Source organism: Ptychodera flava, chromosome 13 (genome assembly GCF_041260155.1).
Source record: "Ptychodera flava strain L36383 chromosome 13, AS_Pfla_20210202, whole genome shotgun sequence".
NCBI lineage: Eukaryota > Metazoa > Hemichordata > Enteropneusta > Ptychoderidae > Ptychodera > Ptychodera flava.
In genome coordinates, this window is record NC_091940.1 from 23,280,452 (window position 1) to 23,298,560 (window position 18,109).

The following is an 18,109-nucleotide window of genomic DNA, read 5'->3' on the forward strand; positions in this document are numbered from 1 at the left end:
TACGAATACGCAGCTGCAAATTGCATATTGAATTACCGTTCAAATGTAAAAGTCGACAGAAGTTGCATCACCGGTGCACCGTCGGATTTGTTGCAGTTTGGGGATTCCCAGGAGTAGAGAGCAAAGACATAGTCATCAAAGATACACGGTATAGAGCAATTGCTGTCGAACTGAGTAAAAACCATGCCAAGCAGCGCCACAGAATCCTTTTCGGTAACGCTCTTTACAGAAGTTGTGGACACTACACTTTACATGTTCACTGTTCTGTGTTGACATCCGTACGCAGCATTTTATAACTTTGCGTTAGTTTGTCGTGAACTGGATGGTTTATACCGGTAATTCGGTAACCGCTGCGTTAAACTACCACAATGTCTTTCAAACAAAGAGTTACTCCGACGACTTTATCAAAAGTTGAGCGCAAACCGCCTACAACACTGAAGAAATTTGACGGTAAGCGATTACTATTACTACGCCTGTGTTACTATAAACTAAGTCACTGTGTACCCTTCACTGGCTTCGCTCTCTTTCACACACGTCCAAGTTGTGTGAATTGTATCTCGTCAGTGTTTTGTATGAAAAGAAGATGAGTCATGTTGACTGTTGTTGTTCTTTCAAATTATGTTGGCGCGCTGATAACATTATTGAAGACCTTCAATTCCATACAAGATTTGTAAATAGCACGACCGTATTTCAACTCTAATATTTTCAGGGTTCACACTCACAGATTATATTATCGCTATACACATTTGTATATCGTCATACTACTGTGTTAACATTTTATCATAAGCATAGAATTAGAAAGGCAATGTAATGTTGTAACGTCAGTCACATTTTTTACGATCATTCAGAAGTCCAAATGTTGAGAAAGTTTGTAAATTTCAACCAGACAAGTTTGAAGACTAATTAATTACACTTCCAGAGCATTCCCAAGAGACGGAATATCCTGCAGTATGTTAGCTGTTCACAAATTTGTAGGTGTGAGCAAATAATAGTGCCATAAATCTATAAACACTTGTTGAATCGACTTTAACCTGGGAGTATACTGCTGATAACAGCTAATGGCCAACATTCAAAATGGAACAAAACAATGTAAACATGCAGGCTGTCAAAATACATTCTTTTTTTTAAATAGCCTACGGTATGTGTATAATATTCATCAAGTTTGAATGTAAAAAATATGCAGGTTGCCGCCTGTGAAAATTATTGACTGTTATTGAAATATTGAACCTGTAGTAACCAGCTGACAGTAGACACACCAGCACATCAAATGTGCAAGATCAGCAGTTTTCATGTCTGCTTTTGAAACTTATCAAAGTTAGTTTCAAAAGCAGTATCATTAGGTCTCATTCAAAATGTACTGCATACATAAATGTATAAGGACACTGTCCAATATGTGGATTACTTTGGAAATATTTGTATTGAAGAACTGCAAACAAGAACTGTAATTTTGAACGGTATTTATTATAGTGAAAAAATGATTGAGACGATATGACAAAGTCACAGTATTAGAAATGTCAAGACTTTTTCTATGAATAATCTGTGTTTTGCTTCTAAAGCAATATGTAGTGAAATTGTCTCCATGTACTTTCCAGTTGTTTTTTCTAACTCTTTTGTGTCTTGAGATGTATGCCAAAATCATGTCAAAATGCTCAGCATTTAACTTGTCAATGTGGACTATATGAATGTTATGTCTGATGTTTGTGTTGATTGTGTTGGCAAGGAAATTTACTTTCCTCAGTGTTTACTGTCGTACTCTCCATAGGAATGGTAACTTTTTGGCCATTTAGGCCATTTAGTCATCATTTGACTTCTTCTATCATAGAAATCAAACTAATGATTGTCCTGCATGCAAATCAATTATGTGGTCTATGGATTTTTATGCTTATAAGTTTTGTGAAAACCAGCTTTCCTAAGTGAAACATGTAATTTAATCATTTTTATATCCCAAAGTTTTCAAGTTGATAATAGTTTCAGATCACTTTCAGTCAAATGATGACTACCGGTATGATGTCCGCTATGTGACCGACAATTGAATCTTATGGTGTGTGTTATGTTCAATATATGAAGCATGTGATAATACACAAAATGTCATTCAATGTCACTGCTGTTGTTTCATCTCTTTTCATTGGCAAGATCAAATTTTGTTGAAAATCCTTGAAGGTATTTTGTCCTTCTCTTAAAAAAATGCTTCAACTATCATAGTAATCAAAGGATAAGACCTCAAAAAAGTCTTGCCCTGTGATTATCAAATAACTTATATTTGCCACCAAGGATACCGTCAACATTTTGTTCTTTGAGAAAAACTCATGAAGCAGATGCAATGTAAATTACTGGTATTTACAGATTCTGATCTGAGAGGGAAGAGTAGAGCAACATCATCTCCCACTGAAAAATTGAGAACAGGTCATCGAGGTGAGATTGCACAAAGACTTAACAGAGCCAGAAGAACCGTTCCTGATCATCTTCTATTAGTGTCTTTACTGGAACATCTATGCAAATGCTATGAAACTGACCCAAGGAGATCTACTGAGCTGTTCAAAAAATTGTGTGAGGGACTTTCAGACATGAAGGTAAACGAATATTTCTGTTTAAAGGGACATAGTCAGCCGTTTTTCATGAATTTTGTTTGATGTGAGATACAATTTATATTGTTTGACATGTTGAAAGATACTGAATGATGGGTGACCATGCGTGTATTCGACCCCGGTTTTAGACACAATACATGAAACCATTGCAAAAATGAATTGATGATCATTTCATTCACATTATTGTTAGGGTACCCTCCTTCCCAAAAGAGTTATCAAGTTAAGTGAATTGCCTTAAAATGTAAGAATTTTGCCTCCCAATTGTACATTGAACAACCAGTGCATACCGGTACATGCTTGATGTAAATGTGATATTGATGATTATTTGATTGCGTACTCAAATCAGAGGGTTAAGTGTGTACTTACATGTACGGTATGATAGTTATTAAAGTTTCATATCAAATCATTGGGAAGGAATTCAACACAAGGTCAAACCCATGATGATTACCGTTAAAGTCATTTTATAAGACGCATCTGCATTATAAGTCGCACCCTCCTTTGATTGACTTGTGTAGGATGAAATCCTTAAATTTTCAAAAATGGTAAACGTATGCATTATAAGTCGCACCCCTTTTCCACCACAGCTGTCACACTACCAGCCACCATTGAGGTCGGCTCTATTCATCAAAAGTTGAAACTTTGTTGTTCCTTGGGGTTCAATAAAATAGACCATGTTCCGAACCGTGCGAGACATTCGAGATATTGTGAAATATGTGGTTCGCAGTGGCCGTGTTCTCGCAACGCAGGACAAACTGCGTAAAACAGGACAAGTCGCTAATTACGTTAAACACTGCATAAATATATGAAGTTGCAATCTTTTGCTCAGTTCTGCACTTTTTCTAGTTCCATACAAAGTTTGACTTGTATTACTAAGCTGGAAACCTGTTTCTACGGGCATGTATTAAAGACTCGCGAATCTCGCAATCAGCGGAACATCGTCTATTGTTTCACTTCACATGTTTCTTAACCATGGGCAACAACATCCTCCAAAAGAGAACAACCATAAGCAAACTCTTCTTTTAATTATCTTTTAAAGTTATTTATTCAATTAAGGCAAACTTCTATTAGTAAGCCCCCCCCCCCCCCCCCCCCCCCACTCCTTGAAAAAAAATAATCTGAGAATTTCCATGTTATTAGTGGCACGCCTCCTTTAAAAATGCAAAAAGTACATATTATAAGCCGCACCCCATCTCTTGAGAAATAATTCGGGTTCAAAATTTGCAACATCATAATAAAAGACGCGTCTTATAAAATGACTTTAACGGTATTCACATACATTTTTTGGTCTATGCAGATTTTGCCTGCACTTTATCATCTGGATGAGTTCAGCGGCATGAGAGCCCAGTATCAAACGGCTTTGATCAATTTATTGAAAGGTGCTGCAGCCACACTACCAAAAGAGGTAAGACAACCACCATTGGTAATAGCACCAGTATTTGCTGTGTTAAGACTCAGATGTACTAAAGCAATTAAAGCCCCAGTAGCTACGAATTTTATGCATTATTTTCATGATTTTATTTTCAAACCAGTGTTGTTTGTATTAATGTACTTAACTGAAGGACATGTACAGGAATATCACTGCTCGCTGATTCGGACCATGCCTACGCATTTTAACATACCATGCCACACTCATAAAATGGCTCCCTCATGGAAAAGTAGAAAATTTGACATATTTCCTGCACATACACATCATGATCATAAAGGAAACAAGCACGATACCATTTACTTGAATGCACAATACACGATGGCCAACATTTTGTTGTTGTAATCTTTATTTTCTCTGTCACGTGATTAATTTTTGAAAATGTAGGGAAATGTAAAATGATGTTAAAACATTTGAATTTACATGCCACTTTCGACACTTGTGACAGTGTTATACACTTTTTCTGTCGTTAATGGGTCTTATTCAAAGAAAAGTCTTGGAAAACTGAGGATATTTTGAGATCAGTTTATAACACATTCACAGCTATCGGGGCTTTAATAAACACAATTTTAGTGAGGATCAGGCAGAGGGCATAAGTTATGCACAGCAGTGAAATCCGCTTTCCGGAAATCAACAGTGGTAGAATAAACAGATAAATAAAAAAAATGGTAGAAAGGAGAAAACATGGTCATTTTATCACAGTGACAGAGTGATACCATGTGTTACCACACTGGCTTAGATATCACAGTGGTGATGGAGTGACTGCATTGTTAGTGTTACAATAATTTGCAACTATCTTTGAGAACCTACTGTTAGTACCATAGTGGGAGTCAGTATTTGAAGCATCTTCAACACATTTGGAAACAAATACATTGAAGCTCATATACTAACATCTCATCATCAAAGTAACTTTGAAACTGGGTATGATGGGAAGAGTTTATTCATTGTAGTTGTCTTGTTTGATTGACACGCTAACCACAAATTAGCATATGCTTCAATATCATATTGAAATCACTGCCGATGGTAAGCTTACAGCATTTTTACGCTCACACGTTGGCAGGATTTTGTCAAATTTCAAAATTGTTTGTTGCAGCCCAGACAGCTCTCACTGCCAATGCCATCAAACCCCTCAGAGAGGGCTGCCATTCTAATGCAAGACACAAGAATACTCCCTCACTATGTCCAGTTGAAGAAGGACAATTTCTTTGACTCCTTTACAAGTCGATACAGGCAAGAGTTCATTGAGCTTGGAATTCTTGGAAAAGGAGGATTTGGTCGTGTATACAAGGTAGTGTGGATGAGATTGGAAATTTTCATTTCTGTATTTCTGTATTTAATTTCAGCGTTGATGCTAGTGTTTCTATTTCAATTGTGATTTCCTAGTCAGCAAATAGTAAGACGTCTATTACTTATAAGCCAAATGTGGGTATTGCATTTTGATGAAAATTTCACCATTTGTACTCCACTCCATTCTTGGCTCAACTCTCCTCAATGGTTCAGTTGATTACAATACAAGAATTATTTTTGCTTTGAAACATTTTCTGAAAAGTTGCATAAATACCGGTACACTAAAAACTGCTTAGACTGAGCTGGTTACCAGAAATGGGTCACTGATATCATACCAATACCCAGATTCATTTGTAGAGAATGTTGCGTATGGATTTCTCTAGTGTGTGTCCATTTTCTCTCCTATCAGTAATCTTTTAAGCTTTCATTTTCTGTCCAAGTATTGCACAAACCTATAATACTACATCCTGCTTTTACTTTTGAAGGTGAGAAATAAACTAGATGACAGAGAATATGCTGTGAAGAAAATTCTGTTAAAAGAAAATAATCCAGACATATGCCTAAAGGTAAGGAATTCTGCCAATAAATTTTATGAGGATAGGTTTACAGTATCTAAGATTTATTGCCACAATTTTGTTGATAGTTTCTCTTAGGATAACCAACCGATACAGAAAATTTGAATCAGGCCACGTCAGGTCAGGCAAAGATTCATGTATTGTTATTTGAAAGTCAACACTGAATCTAAGATTTGCCCTTAAACAAGTATTGTAAGATGATTTTTAATGACTTGAATAAATGGAAAGATATCCAGGTTTCCAAAATCTCATGGATGAAATCAATAGATTATGTTTTACCTTTCCTCGAAATAGATCCTAAGAGAAGTCAAACTGTTGGCAGGGATGCACCATCCACACATTGTGGGTTACAACAATGCGTGGCTGGAGAGAGTGTCATTCAAAAATTCTCCACCGTTCACCAAACTACCACAGATAGAAATGGCTTCAGAGTCATCCTCGTCAGATGCCTCTGATGATGAGTCAGCTGATATCGATGAAAGCACAAGTTTTAGGTATGTACTGTGTATATGTATTGGTGATGTTTGCCGTACAGAACATGTCAGTGATCCTGTACCATGTTAGAGGTTAATAGCAGCCATAAAAGTACAGAACTAGTAAATATCATTGCTGAAATTTTCCTCTTTTCTCAGTGGTTTCTTTTCAAAAATTGCATATAATATCTATGTGCTTTTTGCTCTGAAATGCAATATCTATACGTCTATTATCTTTGTTGGTGTCATAGTAGTTTGCAAATATGATTATGTAGCTATAGATTAAATTTGAACAGCGTAAAATGCAAATTAAATGCAAGTATTCATGTGTAATGGAAATGCAATAAAACAGCACACCCAATCATTCGGTGATTCAAATTTCTCATCATACATGGTAGTTACTTCCAAGCCTTCTAACAGAGTTTTAAAAGTAAATGGGAAAGTATTTTTCTCACGTTTAGTTCTACAAAGTGTTCATCATGTAAATCTTCTTGAAGAAGTATCATTTGATAGGATATAGTAAAGTTTCTTGAAAACACATGTATATAAAATCCGTGCACACAAGTCATTTACATGTACGTGTAGCTCTCATGACCAACTCACAATTTTTTGTAAACAGTATTTATCGTGTACTTTTCTTTTAAGTGAAAATGCCTGATAACTTTCTGTCTCTTTCTTTCCAGTTCTGACAGCATTATATTTGCCAACACATCTCATTCTTCAATACAAGGACTCAAAATAATAAATAACTACCATACCTCAAAGGTAGAAAGTTCTTCGTTTGCCATGTACAGTGCGGACAGTGAAGATTTTGAAACACCCATGAACTCCCCACAAGAGGGTTTCTTGACTTCAAAAGTACTGGACGGGGAGGGAGAGGATAACTTTACAACCCCAATGAATTCCCCAAAACACTCACAACAGATTGGCGCTACAGCATACCCACAGGTTTTTCCGAAAGGAGCGTCCTGTCAGAGGGAAACCATGGTGCTAACCAACAAAGTCCATCACTTGTCAATCCATGACAGCAAAGTACAAACTGACAAAAACAAGAACACTGAAAGTGTGAGTGTTTGGAACTATGACCAGAGAGAGGAACAATTTTCTGTTCAGCGCTCATATCGAGCAGAGACGGAGGACAGCATTGACTTGGATGTCATCGATACAAGCCGTTCCGTCTCTGTCAATGGATTTAACTTATCAAGAGACTGGCCCACAACGAGCAGCCATTCCTCCTGGAGTAAAAAATTGAACAGGAGCTACAGCTGGGAGCCAGAGAGTGGAGAACACTATGCAAGACGCAAGAGGGAGAAATACAGTTCTGATGATGGTATTGAGTACGGACCAAGTGGTGGACTTTTCAGTTTGGTGAGCCAGAATTCTTGACTAAGGTTATTTCATACACAACGTGTTATTTGCATGACTATGTGGGCATTTTACAGACAAGTGTGGTCTCGTGGTGTTCACAATTTGGGTACCAGTCAACTCGCACTTTTTCCAACCCGCCCAGAACCAACTCGCCCGATGCCAACTCGCCCGATACCAACTCGCCCGATGCCAACTCGCCCGATACCAATTCGCCCGATACCAACCCGCCCAGAACCAACTCACCCGATACCAACTCGCCCGATGCCAACTCGCCCGATGCTATTTTGCAATTTTATGAGTACCTGGTACGCATAAAACGTTTTATTTCTAACAACAAATATTTCTAACATTGAGAACCACAGGTGCGGTTTGAAATAGGCCTATGTGCCAACACTGAAAACTTTTTATTTGCGAATTTCACGTTTTGCAAATCTCTTGAAAAAAATTAATTTGTTCGGCTTCTTTACGTAAAAGGATAGTTACTGCAGTTATACTGGCTCACGTTTTTAGGAACAGCAGGACCGTCTTTCACGAGTTACTGCCCCGTGATATGAAAATAGCTGGCCTGGGCCTCGGGCCATCGGGTTAGCGTACATGGAATCTATAACTACACTCCATCTCAAAACAATGTGCAAAATGGCATCGGGCGAGTTGGCATCGGGCGAGTTGGTATCGGGCGAGTTGGAATCGGGCGAGTTGGTATCGGGCGAGTTGGAATCGGGCGAGTTGGTTCTGGGCGGGTTGGAAAAAGTGCGAGTTGACTGTATTTCCACAATTTCCAAGTACCATAAAAACCCTATTAATTCAAACACTCTGTGTTTTTTTTCTCAACATGTACCGTTAACTTTATTTTGCCCTTATCAGTTCGACCACCAATTGAAATTGGGACTTTCTCAATCTCTAATAATTTGACCAACCAATCATGACAAGCCGTTTTGAACATTTTATTTTCAATAACATACACAGAACAATACAATGTGCAGCACAGAATGTCTAAGTGAAGACTTCAGGAAAGTCACCTTTATATCTGTCAATCGTCCAAGATGGAAAGCTTATCACCTATGAACTGTCAAAAAAAGTTCAAGTCCCTCATAATTCGACTGCTAAAATTATTTTGGCTTCGTTAATTTTCTAATTATTCAACTATTTAAAATCATTATTATATTTTTTCTGGTGAAATTGATAGGATTTTTACAGTATAGATGGCACAATTTCATTGATAGGTGGTTGTCGGGAAGTTGGGAGTCCATGACAGAGTTTTCCTCTGTATAAATGCTATGACTTTTGATATCAAAACACTGGCCAAAATTAGTGCATAGCCAGTCAACTTGCCCAGAAAATACAGAGATAATGAATACTCTGCTAGTATCAAGCAAATACTAAGTCGGTGTAGTTCAAAAGGGTCTCCTCTGGAACTCTTTGATTTCATGCACGTGTATTGTAACTGCATTTCTTTCTTTTTTGTTTTCTTCCCATGCAGCAATACGGTATCATGTTGTACATTCAGATGCAGCTGTGTTCACACACACTCAGGGACTGGCTGGTCAGCAGAAATACTGATTGGTTACCGTCACAGACAGGTAAATCATATGTGTATCTTTGTAACTTGTATGACATATCTTCAGTCAGTATCGCTCAGTAAAAACCTGCAATAATCCAGTGGGAAGCAAACCATTATCAGACCTTTGAGCGCCAAAGTCAATTTTTGTCACCCTTCTAAGATACTGGTATACCTCAGTCAATTTTTGTGAAGATTTTTGCCAAAATTTTGATAAAAAACTATGGCCAATGAAATGTTGTATATTTGGTCCAAAATTATAAAAAAATTACAGAAAAGTTCATAAAAATGGCAAAATGTTGCACTAAAATTTGGTTGGAAAAGTACATTTTAAATGTGAGTTTCAAAACAGTGAGTGACTGGGGATGAGAAATTTTACATGGCAGCAAACAAAATGTTTTCATTGTAATTTTCGGTTTCTGACCAGCAATTCAAGTCAAGTACAATGTTATGCCAGCAATTTTTCTTTATTTTACAAGCACATGAGACATATGTCAAAGGTCATATACCCATCCATTGTTTACAGATCCATTCTCAGTGGTCAGTGACACTATGAACAACACAATGTTCAAGGAGATTCTTGAGGGTGTTGACTACATCCACGGTCAGGGTTTGATGCACAGGGATTTAAAGGTAAGCAATTTGACTGTAGGAAGTTTAAATATCATCATTAATTTGGTTTTCCTCAATATTTCTTTCTTAAATATTTACATCATCAGAACTCGACTTGAGAGTCATATTAACTGATTTCAAAAACTTCCACATACTCATATGTAGCTTTGGTAGTTTATACATTAGGGATGGATGACAGCTATTCACTGATGAAACTTTTTAGAAAGTAAATGATTTGTACCACATCAATATCAGTGCACCTTCGTGTCATGTCGATCTCTACTTAGAAATAAATAAGCTTCTGTATGATGGATAAATCTTTCATCATACCAGTATGCACAGCCTGGTACCCATTTTGTCGTTCTATTAATTCCCCACAGCATAGGAGCACCTTCCCAGGCACCACTCAGATATTGTTCAACAACAAACAATCTACATTTGAGCAGTATATTCAGGAATATTGTACAATTCTTGATTAAAAGGAATTTTTTTTAAGCAATGACTTTAAGAAATTCTGTCTCCCTCTTACAGCCACGAAACATATTCCTGGACAGTATTGGTGCAGATGACTGCTGTGTACGTATTGGTGACTTTGGTCTAGCAAGAGAAGACGCCATTGACAACGACACACCCTTAACACCTTTGGCCACTGGTGGCTTGACAGGCAAGCATTGCATATCTATTCACTGATATACAGAATACCACCAAGATTTTGATGATGACTTTATAAAGTTAACCCTTCACCCACCAGACAGTATCACTTCCACTGGCAGCCAAGTCAGTAAAAAGCAGTATTGAGCCAAAATCATTTGTATTGTCACCCACTTGGCGTGGTATGTTATGGTAGCTTTAGTCTGGGACCTTCAAATCTTCAAGTCTTTGTTAAAATGCACCATATGGGACATGTTTTGCTTCACTAGTTTTAACTAACTGGGCCTGATGGTGAAATATGAACTTGGCAGGAAAAGGATTAAACAAGCAGTAGATCATATAATTATAAGCCCCTTTTACTCACTAGCTATCATGCTTAAAGTTTTCGAATTACCTGTGAAAAAATTGCATAATTTCTGCAGTTAAAATGGGGGAGAAAATTTTCATATCTCTTTCTGTGGTGTTTTACATAGCCTCATATCACCGAGATGAATGCCATACGTCAGGTGTTGGTACATCAACTTACGCCTCACCAGAGCAGCTGCAAGGATCATTCTATGACAATAAGGTGAGAAATAAATTGCCCTTGTAAAATGGTTGAGCCAAATGCCAAAAAGAAAAAATAAAGTTCCTATCTTCATTAATATTTATCAGTTGATTCAAACTTCTCAATAGATATACTGGTATTTGTATGGAGTGAAGGTTAGAAAGCAGAGATTTTGAAATTATGTAAATTCAACTGAAGGTATCAAAACCAAAGGACCCTTTATAACTGTGGCTGTGTTGTGGCTGAATATCAGTATTAATCAGTAAGAGTAGAATAAAAACACACAGAAAAACTGTTTTCAAATGATGACCTCAAAAAAGACAGCATAAGTGAATGAATATAGGAAAAGAAACTGAACTCTTAACAAAGATAACTTGTAGAAAACTCCATTCAAGAAGTCAAGACAAGGTGTCTTTTTTTAAATAGTCATAGCCATCCTCCAGACTGCAGAAGTGATAACATTGTGGAAATATATGCTGTTATATGTTAGAAAATAGAACAAGAAATTAAAACAGAAGTTTCATTTTTATTTTCTTCTGCTACTGTTATCATCTGCATGCTAATTCTTTCCAAAGTTGGCGAAAACACACATGCATCCTCTCCCACACAACGACTTTAAATGAAGATACTGATATTGTGTTGTGTCTGTATTTATGTTTCTCTTTTCACAGTCTGATATGTACAGCCTGGGCATCATTCTCTTTGAACTATTTCATCCGTTTGGCACTGAAATGGAAAGAGTGAAGTGCTTATCAAACCTCCGAGAGGGCAAAATACCAAACATCATCAAGCAGAAATGGCCAAAGGAGTACTCTGTGATACAGAGACTACTGTCCAAGGAAAGCGCCCTCAGACCCAGTGCCAAGGAAGTGTTGGACTGCGAAATGTACAAGACTAAAGACGAGATCATTTCCCAGCTAAGGAATGTTGTGTCTGAAAAAGACCAGGAACTCATGGAAAAGGACCAGGAACTCACAGCATTGAGGAAAGAACTTAGGGACCAGAAAGAACTGATTAAAAAACTTCAAAACCAGTCTCTTAAATAATTCAGGTTTATATATCCACAGGGTTACTTTAACTTTATTCACTACGCCTAGCCATGTGAATTGAGCAATATTGAGTGAACCCGGCCCCATCTGTGTCATCTTACTTTAACAACACACACACTTTCATGTAAAACAACTATCCAAACTAAATCCATCAAACTACATATGTCTAATGCTACACAACAGTGCTTTGAGTGTATCATCATTGCCAGAAAAGCAATGCTACAATCACTCACGGTCCCTCCACTTTTGTGGAGGGACCGTGAATCACTACAAATTACACACAGGGTTTTCTGGACATATCAACCTAAATCATACAACACACAGAATGTAAAAGGCTGCTCTGGTTCAGACCATATGTACAATCCTTTGTCCAAAACAAAAGAAGAGTATTTTATGGTCACTACTTGGTCTCAAGTTTTGTTTTGACTTCCATGTGTCCTTTGTTGATCGAGTGTGGTTGATGCCAGTGGAAATTTTATTTTTGTAAATCAAAAATTTGCAATCTCTTTGGTGGTAAAATTCAGTTGATAGTAGATTAGATAAGATTTAGCTTAAAAGGTAAAGTGTGCCTCATGGATAGATAGGTTGTACTCTCAAATTTTGTACATGCCTTGCTGGTCTACTGCATGTATGGCCTTGTTTTGAAGCCTGTGCAGTAAGTGAAGTTTTCATCACTTGTTTTCATGAATTTCAAAAATATTATTTCTGTACGTTACACAGGGTTTAGGAGCCATTTAATTTTCAAATATTTGTAAATGTTGGTTTCTTTTCACTCTCATTGCAAAAGTTTCACAGGGACCCCAAATATGTATTTCTTATTACAAAGAGAATGATTTCATTAGGAAAGTGTTTGCAAGTTTAATGCTTTCTGTTCTGAGGTGCATATTACCTACATTGGCCCATGTTTTAGGTTCGTTGTACTTTCATTCGGGTCAAAAGTTCAGAAGGTAACATAGCAAGACCTGTGCCTTGCAGTCGGTGATAATTTTAAGGAAATGTAATTTCCACTCACACCAGCTTTGCTTGATCAACACCTCTGCTCCCCAGTGCTCAGTGCAACGAGTGTAACTCATTGGCTTTGAGCATCAGATAATATTTCCACTTGCAGTAACTTGTCTGATATGATTCATATTTGCTCAAAGGAATAGCTTCAAAAGACATGAAACTTAAACCCAAGCAAATGATATCTCAAGCAAATGGTTTATGAAAGTTTCAAAAAAGTCATTCTTGTGAGATCTGTGGTGGCCATGCAATCCTCACATTAGGTATAATGTCTGGTCTCACCTGGTTTTACATTCAATTTGTCTCTTCAGACCTGCATATAGTGAAGTACCCTGAGATGAAACAGTTTATACGCAGCGGCATCTCAGAGGATTCAGAATAGGCTTCAGTGCCAGTGGACCATTTATCAAATATGACCATTGTAATTTATTATAGTAATATAATGTGTGGACATTTATCTTGAAAAGACTATTGTATTGGGAGTAATAAAATTACTTATTTTGTATACCATCTGTTTTGCTGTCACAGTAGTTTTCATTAATATGTTGTTACCAAACCATTGTAGATAAGTACCCCCCCCCCCACACTTCAGCAAATTCCATAATAAAATTTAGAAAAATAATTTGTTCAAATATCCTTGCTGGTTTCCTTAATATTTCCCCTCGTTACTCAAATGTATGGTTACTCCTATACAGCAAAAAGATTTTGACTTGCCCCGATTTTGATCACCAAAAAGCATTCTTAAGAGAGTGTGTAATAATAGGTTTGTATCAGTATTTTTTGAAAGTGCTGACTACAAGCTCTGAGCATATCTCAGTTTTGCTTTCGATATTTTTGGCATGCGAGTGCCTTTCCCAAGCACCCTGGAGTGCTGATGCTGTGATCATGGCGTGCATGTCTGTCTGTAGATTGGACTAGCCGTCGCTCGAAGGCACTCCCCCGTAGAAAGGCGGGGTAGAGAGGGCCCTCGAGTGACGGACAGTCCAGTCTAGTCTGTTAGTGCGCAGGAAATTTGTGTATGTTGAATTTGGGCTTTTGAATGTTTGTTTGGCAATTTCAGACAATTTGATTTCAACGTGAAAGCCAGAAGGTCAACACGGAAAGTAAAGACCTAGACTACATGATATGCAACTTTTGTAGTGTATATAGAGTCATAGATAGGCATAAATTTTGAAAGCTATATCCACTCGACCCTTAAATTAAAGGGATACAGTCGTCGGAACAGCGCTCAAAGGTCGTACCCATACGACCAAAGTAAACACTGTATCCAAGGTACGATGGTGATTGATGAAAGTTAAAACATGTTTGTCATAATTTACATTGTACAATTTAAATGTTTTATGATGATGAGGTGCTGTAGATATCGTGCACGAAATACATTGTTTGTAAACAAGAAACTAGCACAGGCTCTGTTCCGACGACCGTTTCCGTTTAAAGGTATACTGTCACCTGTTCCAATTTACCACAGTTACCATGGAAAGAAAAAATCTAACCAATCACAGATTTTAAGCGGGTGGCCGCTTTTTAAAAACAACGCCCTCACATGGGCATTTTGAATACCAAAGAACACCCCTTCAATCAATCAATCAATCAAAAAAAACACCCCTTTGACCATATGTGGGCATATTTAGATTACAGTGACTGTATACCTTTAACCATTCTTTATTATTACAACACCACTGCTTGGGCGTGCGACATGGCACATCAAAATGGATAACAAATTAAGTAGAAATGAGGAATACCACGATACAAATCATAGAGAGAAACGTCCGGGGTAAAACCAAATTACACCACATCATTCAAAATTTACAGTTCTGGGCAGCAAAAAGCAAAACATTCCCATGCATTTTTCTATGAGAGTTAACCGCCCCACTCGCCCACACATCATTTTGCCTTGCTCCTGACCATGCTGTGGTGGCACTCTATGGATAGCAGAGTACCAATGCGCGTTCTGCAAAGTTTCAACACACCCTCTTTCTGTGCCTTTACAACAAAAATTGCAAATTGATGCCCGGGGGGTGGGGGGTGGAGAAACGTGAGATAAAATTAGACCCAACACCCCTTGTTCCAGAATGTGAGAGAGGGACAGAAAATATGCTGAATAGACAAACTGTCAACAAGTTAGTGAAGTCTATAGCTAGCATTTTTCTTACTTACTGACTTACTGCATTTTTGACCACTGCAGGTGTGAACCAATTCTGAAAAAAGAAGACTCCAACTTTTATACTTTTTGTGAGTTTGGAGAGTCCGTTAGTTACTTTAATCCTTTAACTGACAAGCTTTTTTGAAGAAGTCGCCTGTTAACTAAATTGTATTCGCGGATCGTGATGAACAAAACAAGCTTCTCTTGCCATGATTTTGGATGAGGCCATTTAAAGAAAATTCTCTGTTTTGCCGTCCACTGATTTTTGAAAAACATTCCAGCCAGCCAGGGGGAAAAAAACAAACACAGACAAAAAAACACAAGACGTGTATTAACATAAGCTCAATCTTTATTTTTAGTTTCTTTTGGAAAAAAATAATATTTTTATTTGTAAGAGTGTTAACATTGTGTTTGCTTTCTTGATTTTCTCTGAAAACCTACCGGCACGCGGGCGGCTAACAAGGCACTTTATTTGAAGCGCCTAAACGCATCCGTTTCACCAGGCATTTACGCTATCAAATTTTAAATGTTCGTTTCGAATGATGATATCGTACATATGATATGCCATCACCAGCTCTCTACTATTGAAGAACTTCTAAAACTATATAGTCTGCAAATGTACCCGCATCCTCTGTATGATTCTACTGTTTCCCGAAGTTGCTTACATAGCAACATGATAAAGTTCACCCGCGGTCGCCCTCAAGAAACCGCTTGCATGCAAAACTTCTTTTCTCTTCGCAAACAGGTTTCAGGCGTCTCACTGTGTTATTCAAGTCGGATGCATTTCATATCTGTAATGAAATTGACTACATCTTGACTCTTGAAATATGCTAGGATTTCAAGATTTCTTTGGAATATCCAAGATTTAACTCTGATCCCCTCTTCCCACCCGATCCCGATCTTAATTGGACAATACATCCATTAAATCAAGAAATCAATTTTAACAGAAAAGTCCCCTCAAGCCCGCGCGGCTGGTTACCGTGGTTAATTAGGAATGTTGTGTGTGCCGCGCAAGCAACTTGGACACATCAGACGTTCGGCAAACTGCGACGTGTCGTCTCCACGGCAACAGTGTACAGCATCCTGTACATCTAAATTGAAAAATCAGACTTATAATGATTACTTTTCTCCTTAAGTCAATATGACAATTGAAGATCGTGTTCCAAATAAAAAAGACATATATTTTTTCAATGCTATGTAAAGATTGAGAATGATGTCTGGCAATAAACTGTGGCACCAGAGTCGCCCAGTGACACAGTCGATTTGAACGTCACTGTAGCCATTATATTATGGATACTGGTCATCTGTGGTTTAAACTGCTTCAAACTTTAAGCTTCTACTAAGTAGAGTAGTCCGTTTTTATCAATGAATAAAATATGTTATTAATCACTTTAGAATGTCTCTCAAGACAAGGTTTCCATAAAAAAACGAATGCCGCTAAATTTGTCGTAATTCGTTTTATTACAGATTAAGTTTGAAAGCATTTTCACTAAAAGCGTTTTTTTACGTTTAAATATGTATTACAGAATTAATTCAAATTTGATCACTGCAATATACTTTGCCTGAAATTCATTTTATATCGTTGGATTTAGTATAAATATGGATGCCAAATGATCTTATACGATGCAAAATTGAATCGAACAAGTCTCTCCTTACTTTGTCTTTCTTTTCTTTGTAAGCTAAAACTCAATAATCTCAAAGTAATTTTACATGTTATCAGTTACACAACACACCACGGCCACTCTACACACGTCAGAAAGAGAAACATAAATCACCACACTTTGCAATGTCAATGCCATGTGTTTCTTCTTTATTCCTGATGAATTACAATGTAGCTGGTGTTTGAATGCATGGTATTAGGGTTTTGTTATCATTACAATGATGTGACTGTCAGGAAATGTTTTATTGAGTAATTGCCAACATTTAATAAATTGACGTTTTATGAATAGTAAACCAAGCATACTATGTACTCCATGGTGTAACTGAGAGCATTTAGTTGATTGAATGTAAAAAAGACCACATCAAGCCCTGCTGTGTTAATGTTGTAAAATCGCTGATACACGCCGATTAAAACGCCTTGAAATATCCTGATTGTATAAGGTACAGGTTTAAAAGTCTGTGTGAAATACGTCATCGACGATAAACTTCTGCTATAATCAGATTATGATAGATCTGATCACAAAGCCATCAATTAATTATTTAAATAGGGAAAACAAACATGACGGACGTGAAATTTTATGTGTGTGTGTGTCGTAAATCGGACTGTCCTCTTTACGGCATGTGCATTCGACGCAAATATCTCACTTCAGTGAACTCTCCCCTTTTTACCTTTAAATTTTGCAGCCCGGCACTTATTTCAAGAACATCAAAATATCTGTCCTTCATAACATATTTTTCCCTTCATATACCCGACAGCAGACATTTGATACAGCTTTTTTGGATTCAACTTCAAATACTAGTTCGGAGGTCGTACGTATTTGCTCGAAGTCTGTCACCCGATCTTGTAACAACATTTATATTTCTTCCACACCAAGTGGACCATAATAATACAATATGCATTGACAATTGACACTCAAGAAAGCGCTGAAAGCCTGGATAATAGTGTATTTATCCCCTCAGTGAAAGTATTTATACACAGTTGCCGGGTGGATATCAACAGAAACTGTCCAATTTGCTCGGTGTGAGCAAGTTTAGTTCAATTTCAGGTGTAAAGTATCTGAGACACAAAGAAGTGCACGGCTTTGTTTGGCAGTGGAGGTGTAAATACTGGTCATCGCTAAAACTACTTGTAGGATCTTGACAACAGATCTGTTCGGTTGAACCTCCAGAAAGTTCT

At 37.4% G+C, this 18,109-nt stretch overlaps 1 protein-coding gene across 2 annotated transcripts; it reads left to right on the forward strand.

Annotated features, from left to right (window-relative positions):
• Nucleotides 1–22: 22 nt before the first annotated feature.
• Nucleotides 23–13,642, forward strand: LOC139147872 (eukaryotic translation initiation factor 2-alpha kinase 1-like). 2 transcript variants are annotated; one of them, XM_070719088.1, is made up of 12 exons: nt 23–450; nt 2,344–2,570; nt 3,880–3,987; nt 5,102–5,296; nt 5,781–5,861; nt 6,165–6,364; nt 7,036–7,711; nt 9,192–9,291; nt 9,796–9,902; nt 10,413–10,545; nt 11,006–11,100; nt 11,751–13,642. In XM_070719088.1, exons 1-12 carry the CDS (start codon nt 369–371, stop codon nt 12,123–12,125), a joined length of 2,379 nt encoding a protein of 792 aa, XP_070575189.1. In that variant the 5' UTR covers nt 23–368; the 3' UTR covers nt 12,126–13,642. The 2 variants fall into 2 exon arrangements, with proteins under 2 accessions (XP_070575189.1, XP_070575188.1); XM_070719087.1 differs by having other exon boundaries at nt 216–450; nt 7,027–7,711.
• Nucleotides 13,643–18,109: the final 4,467 nt, after the last annotated feature.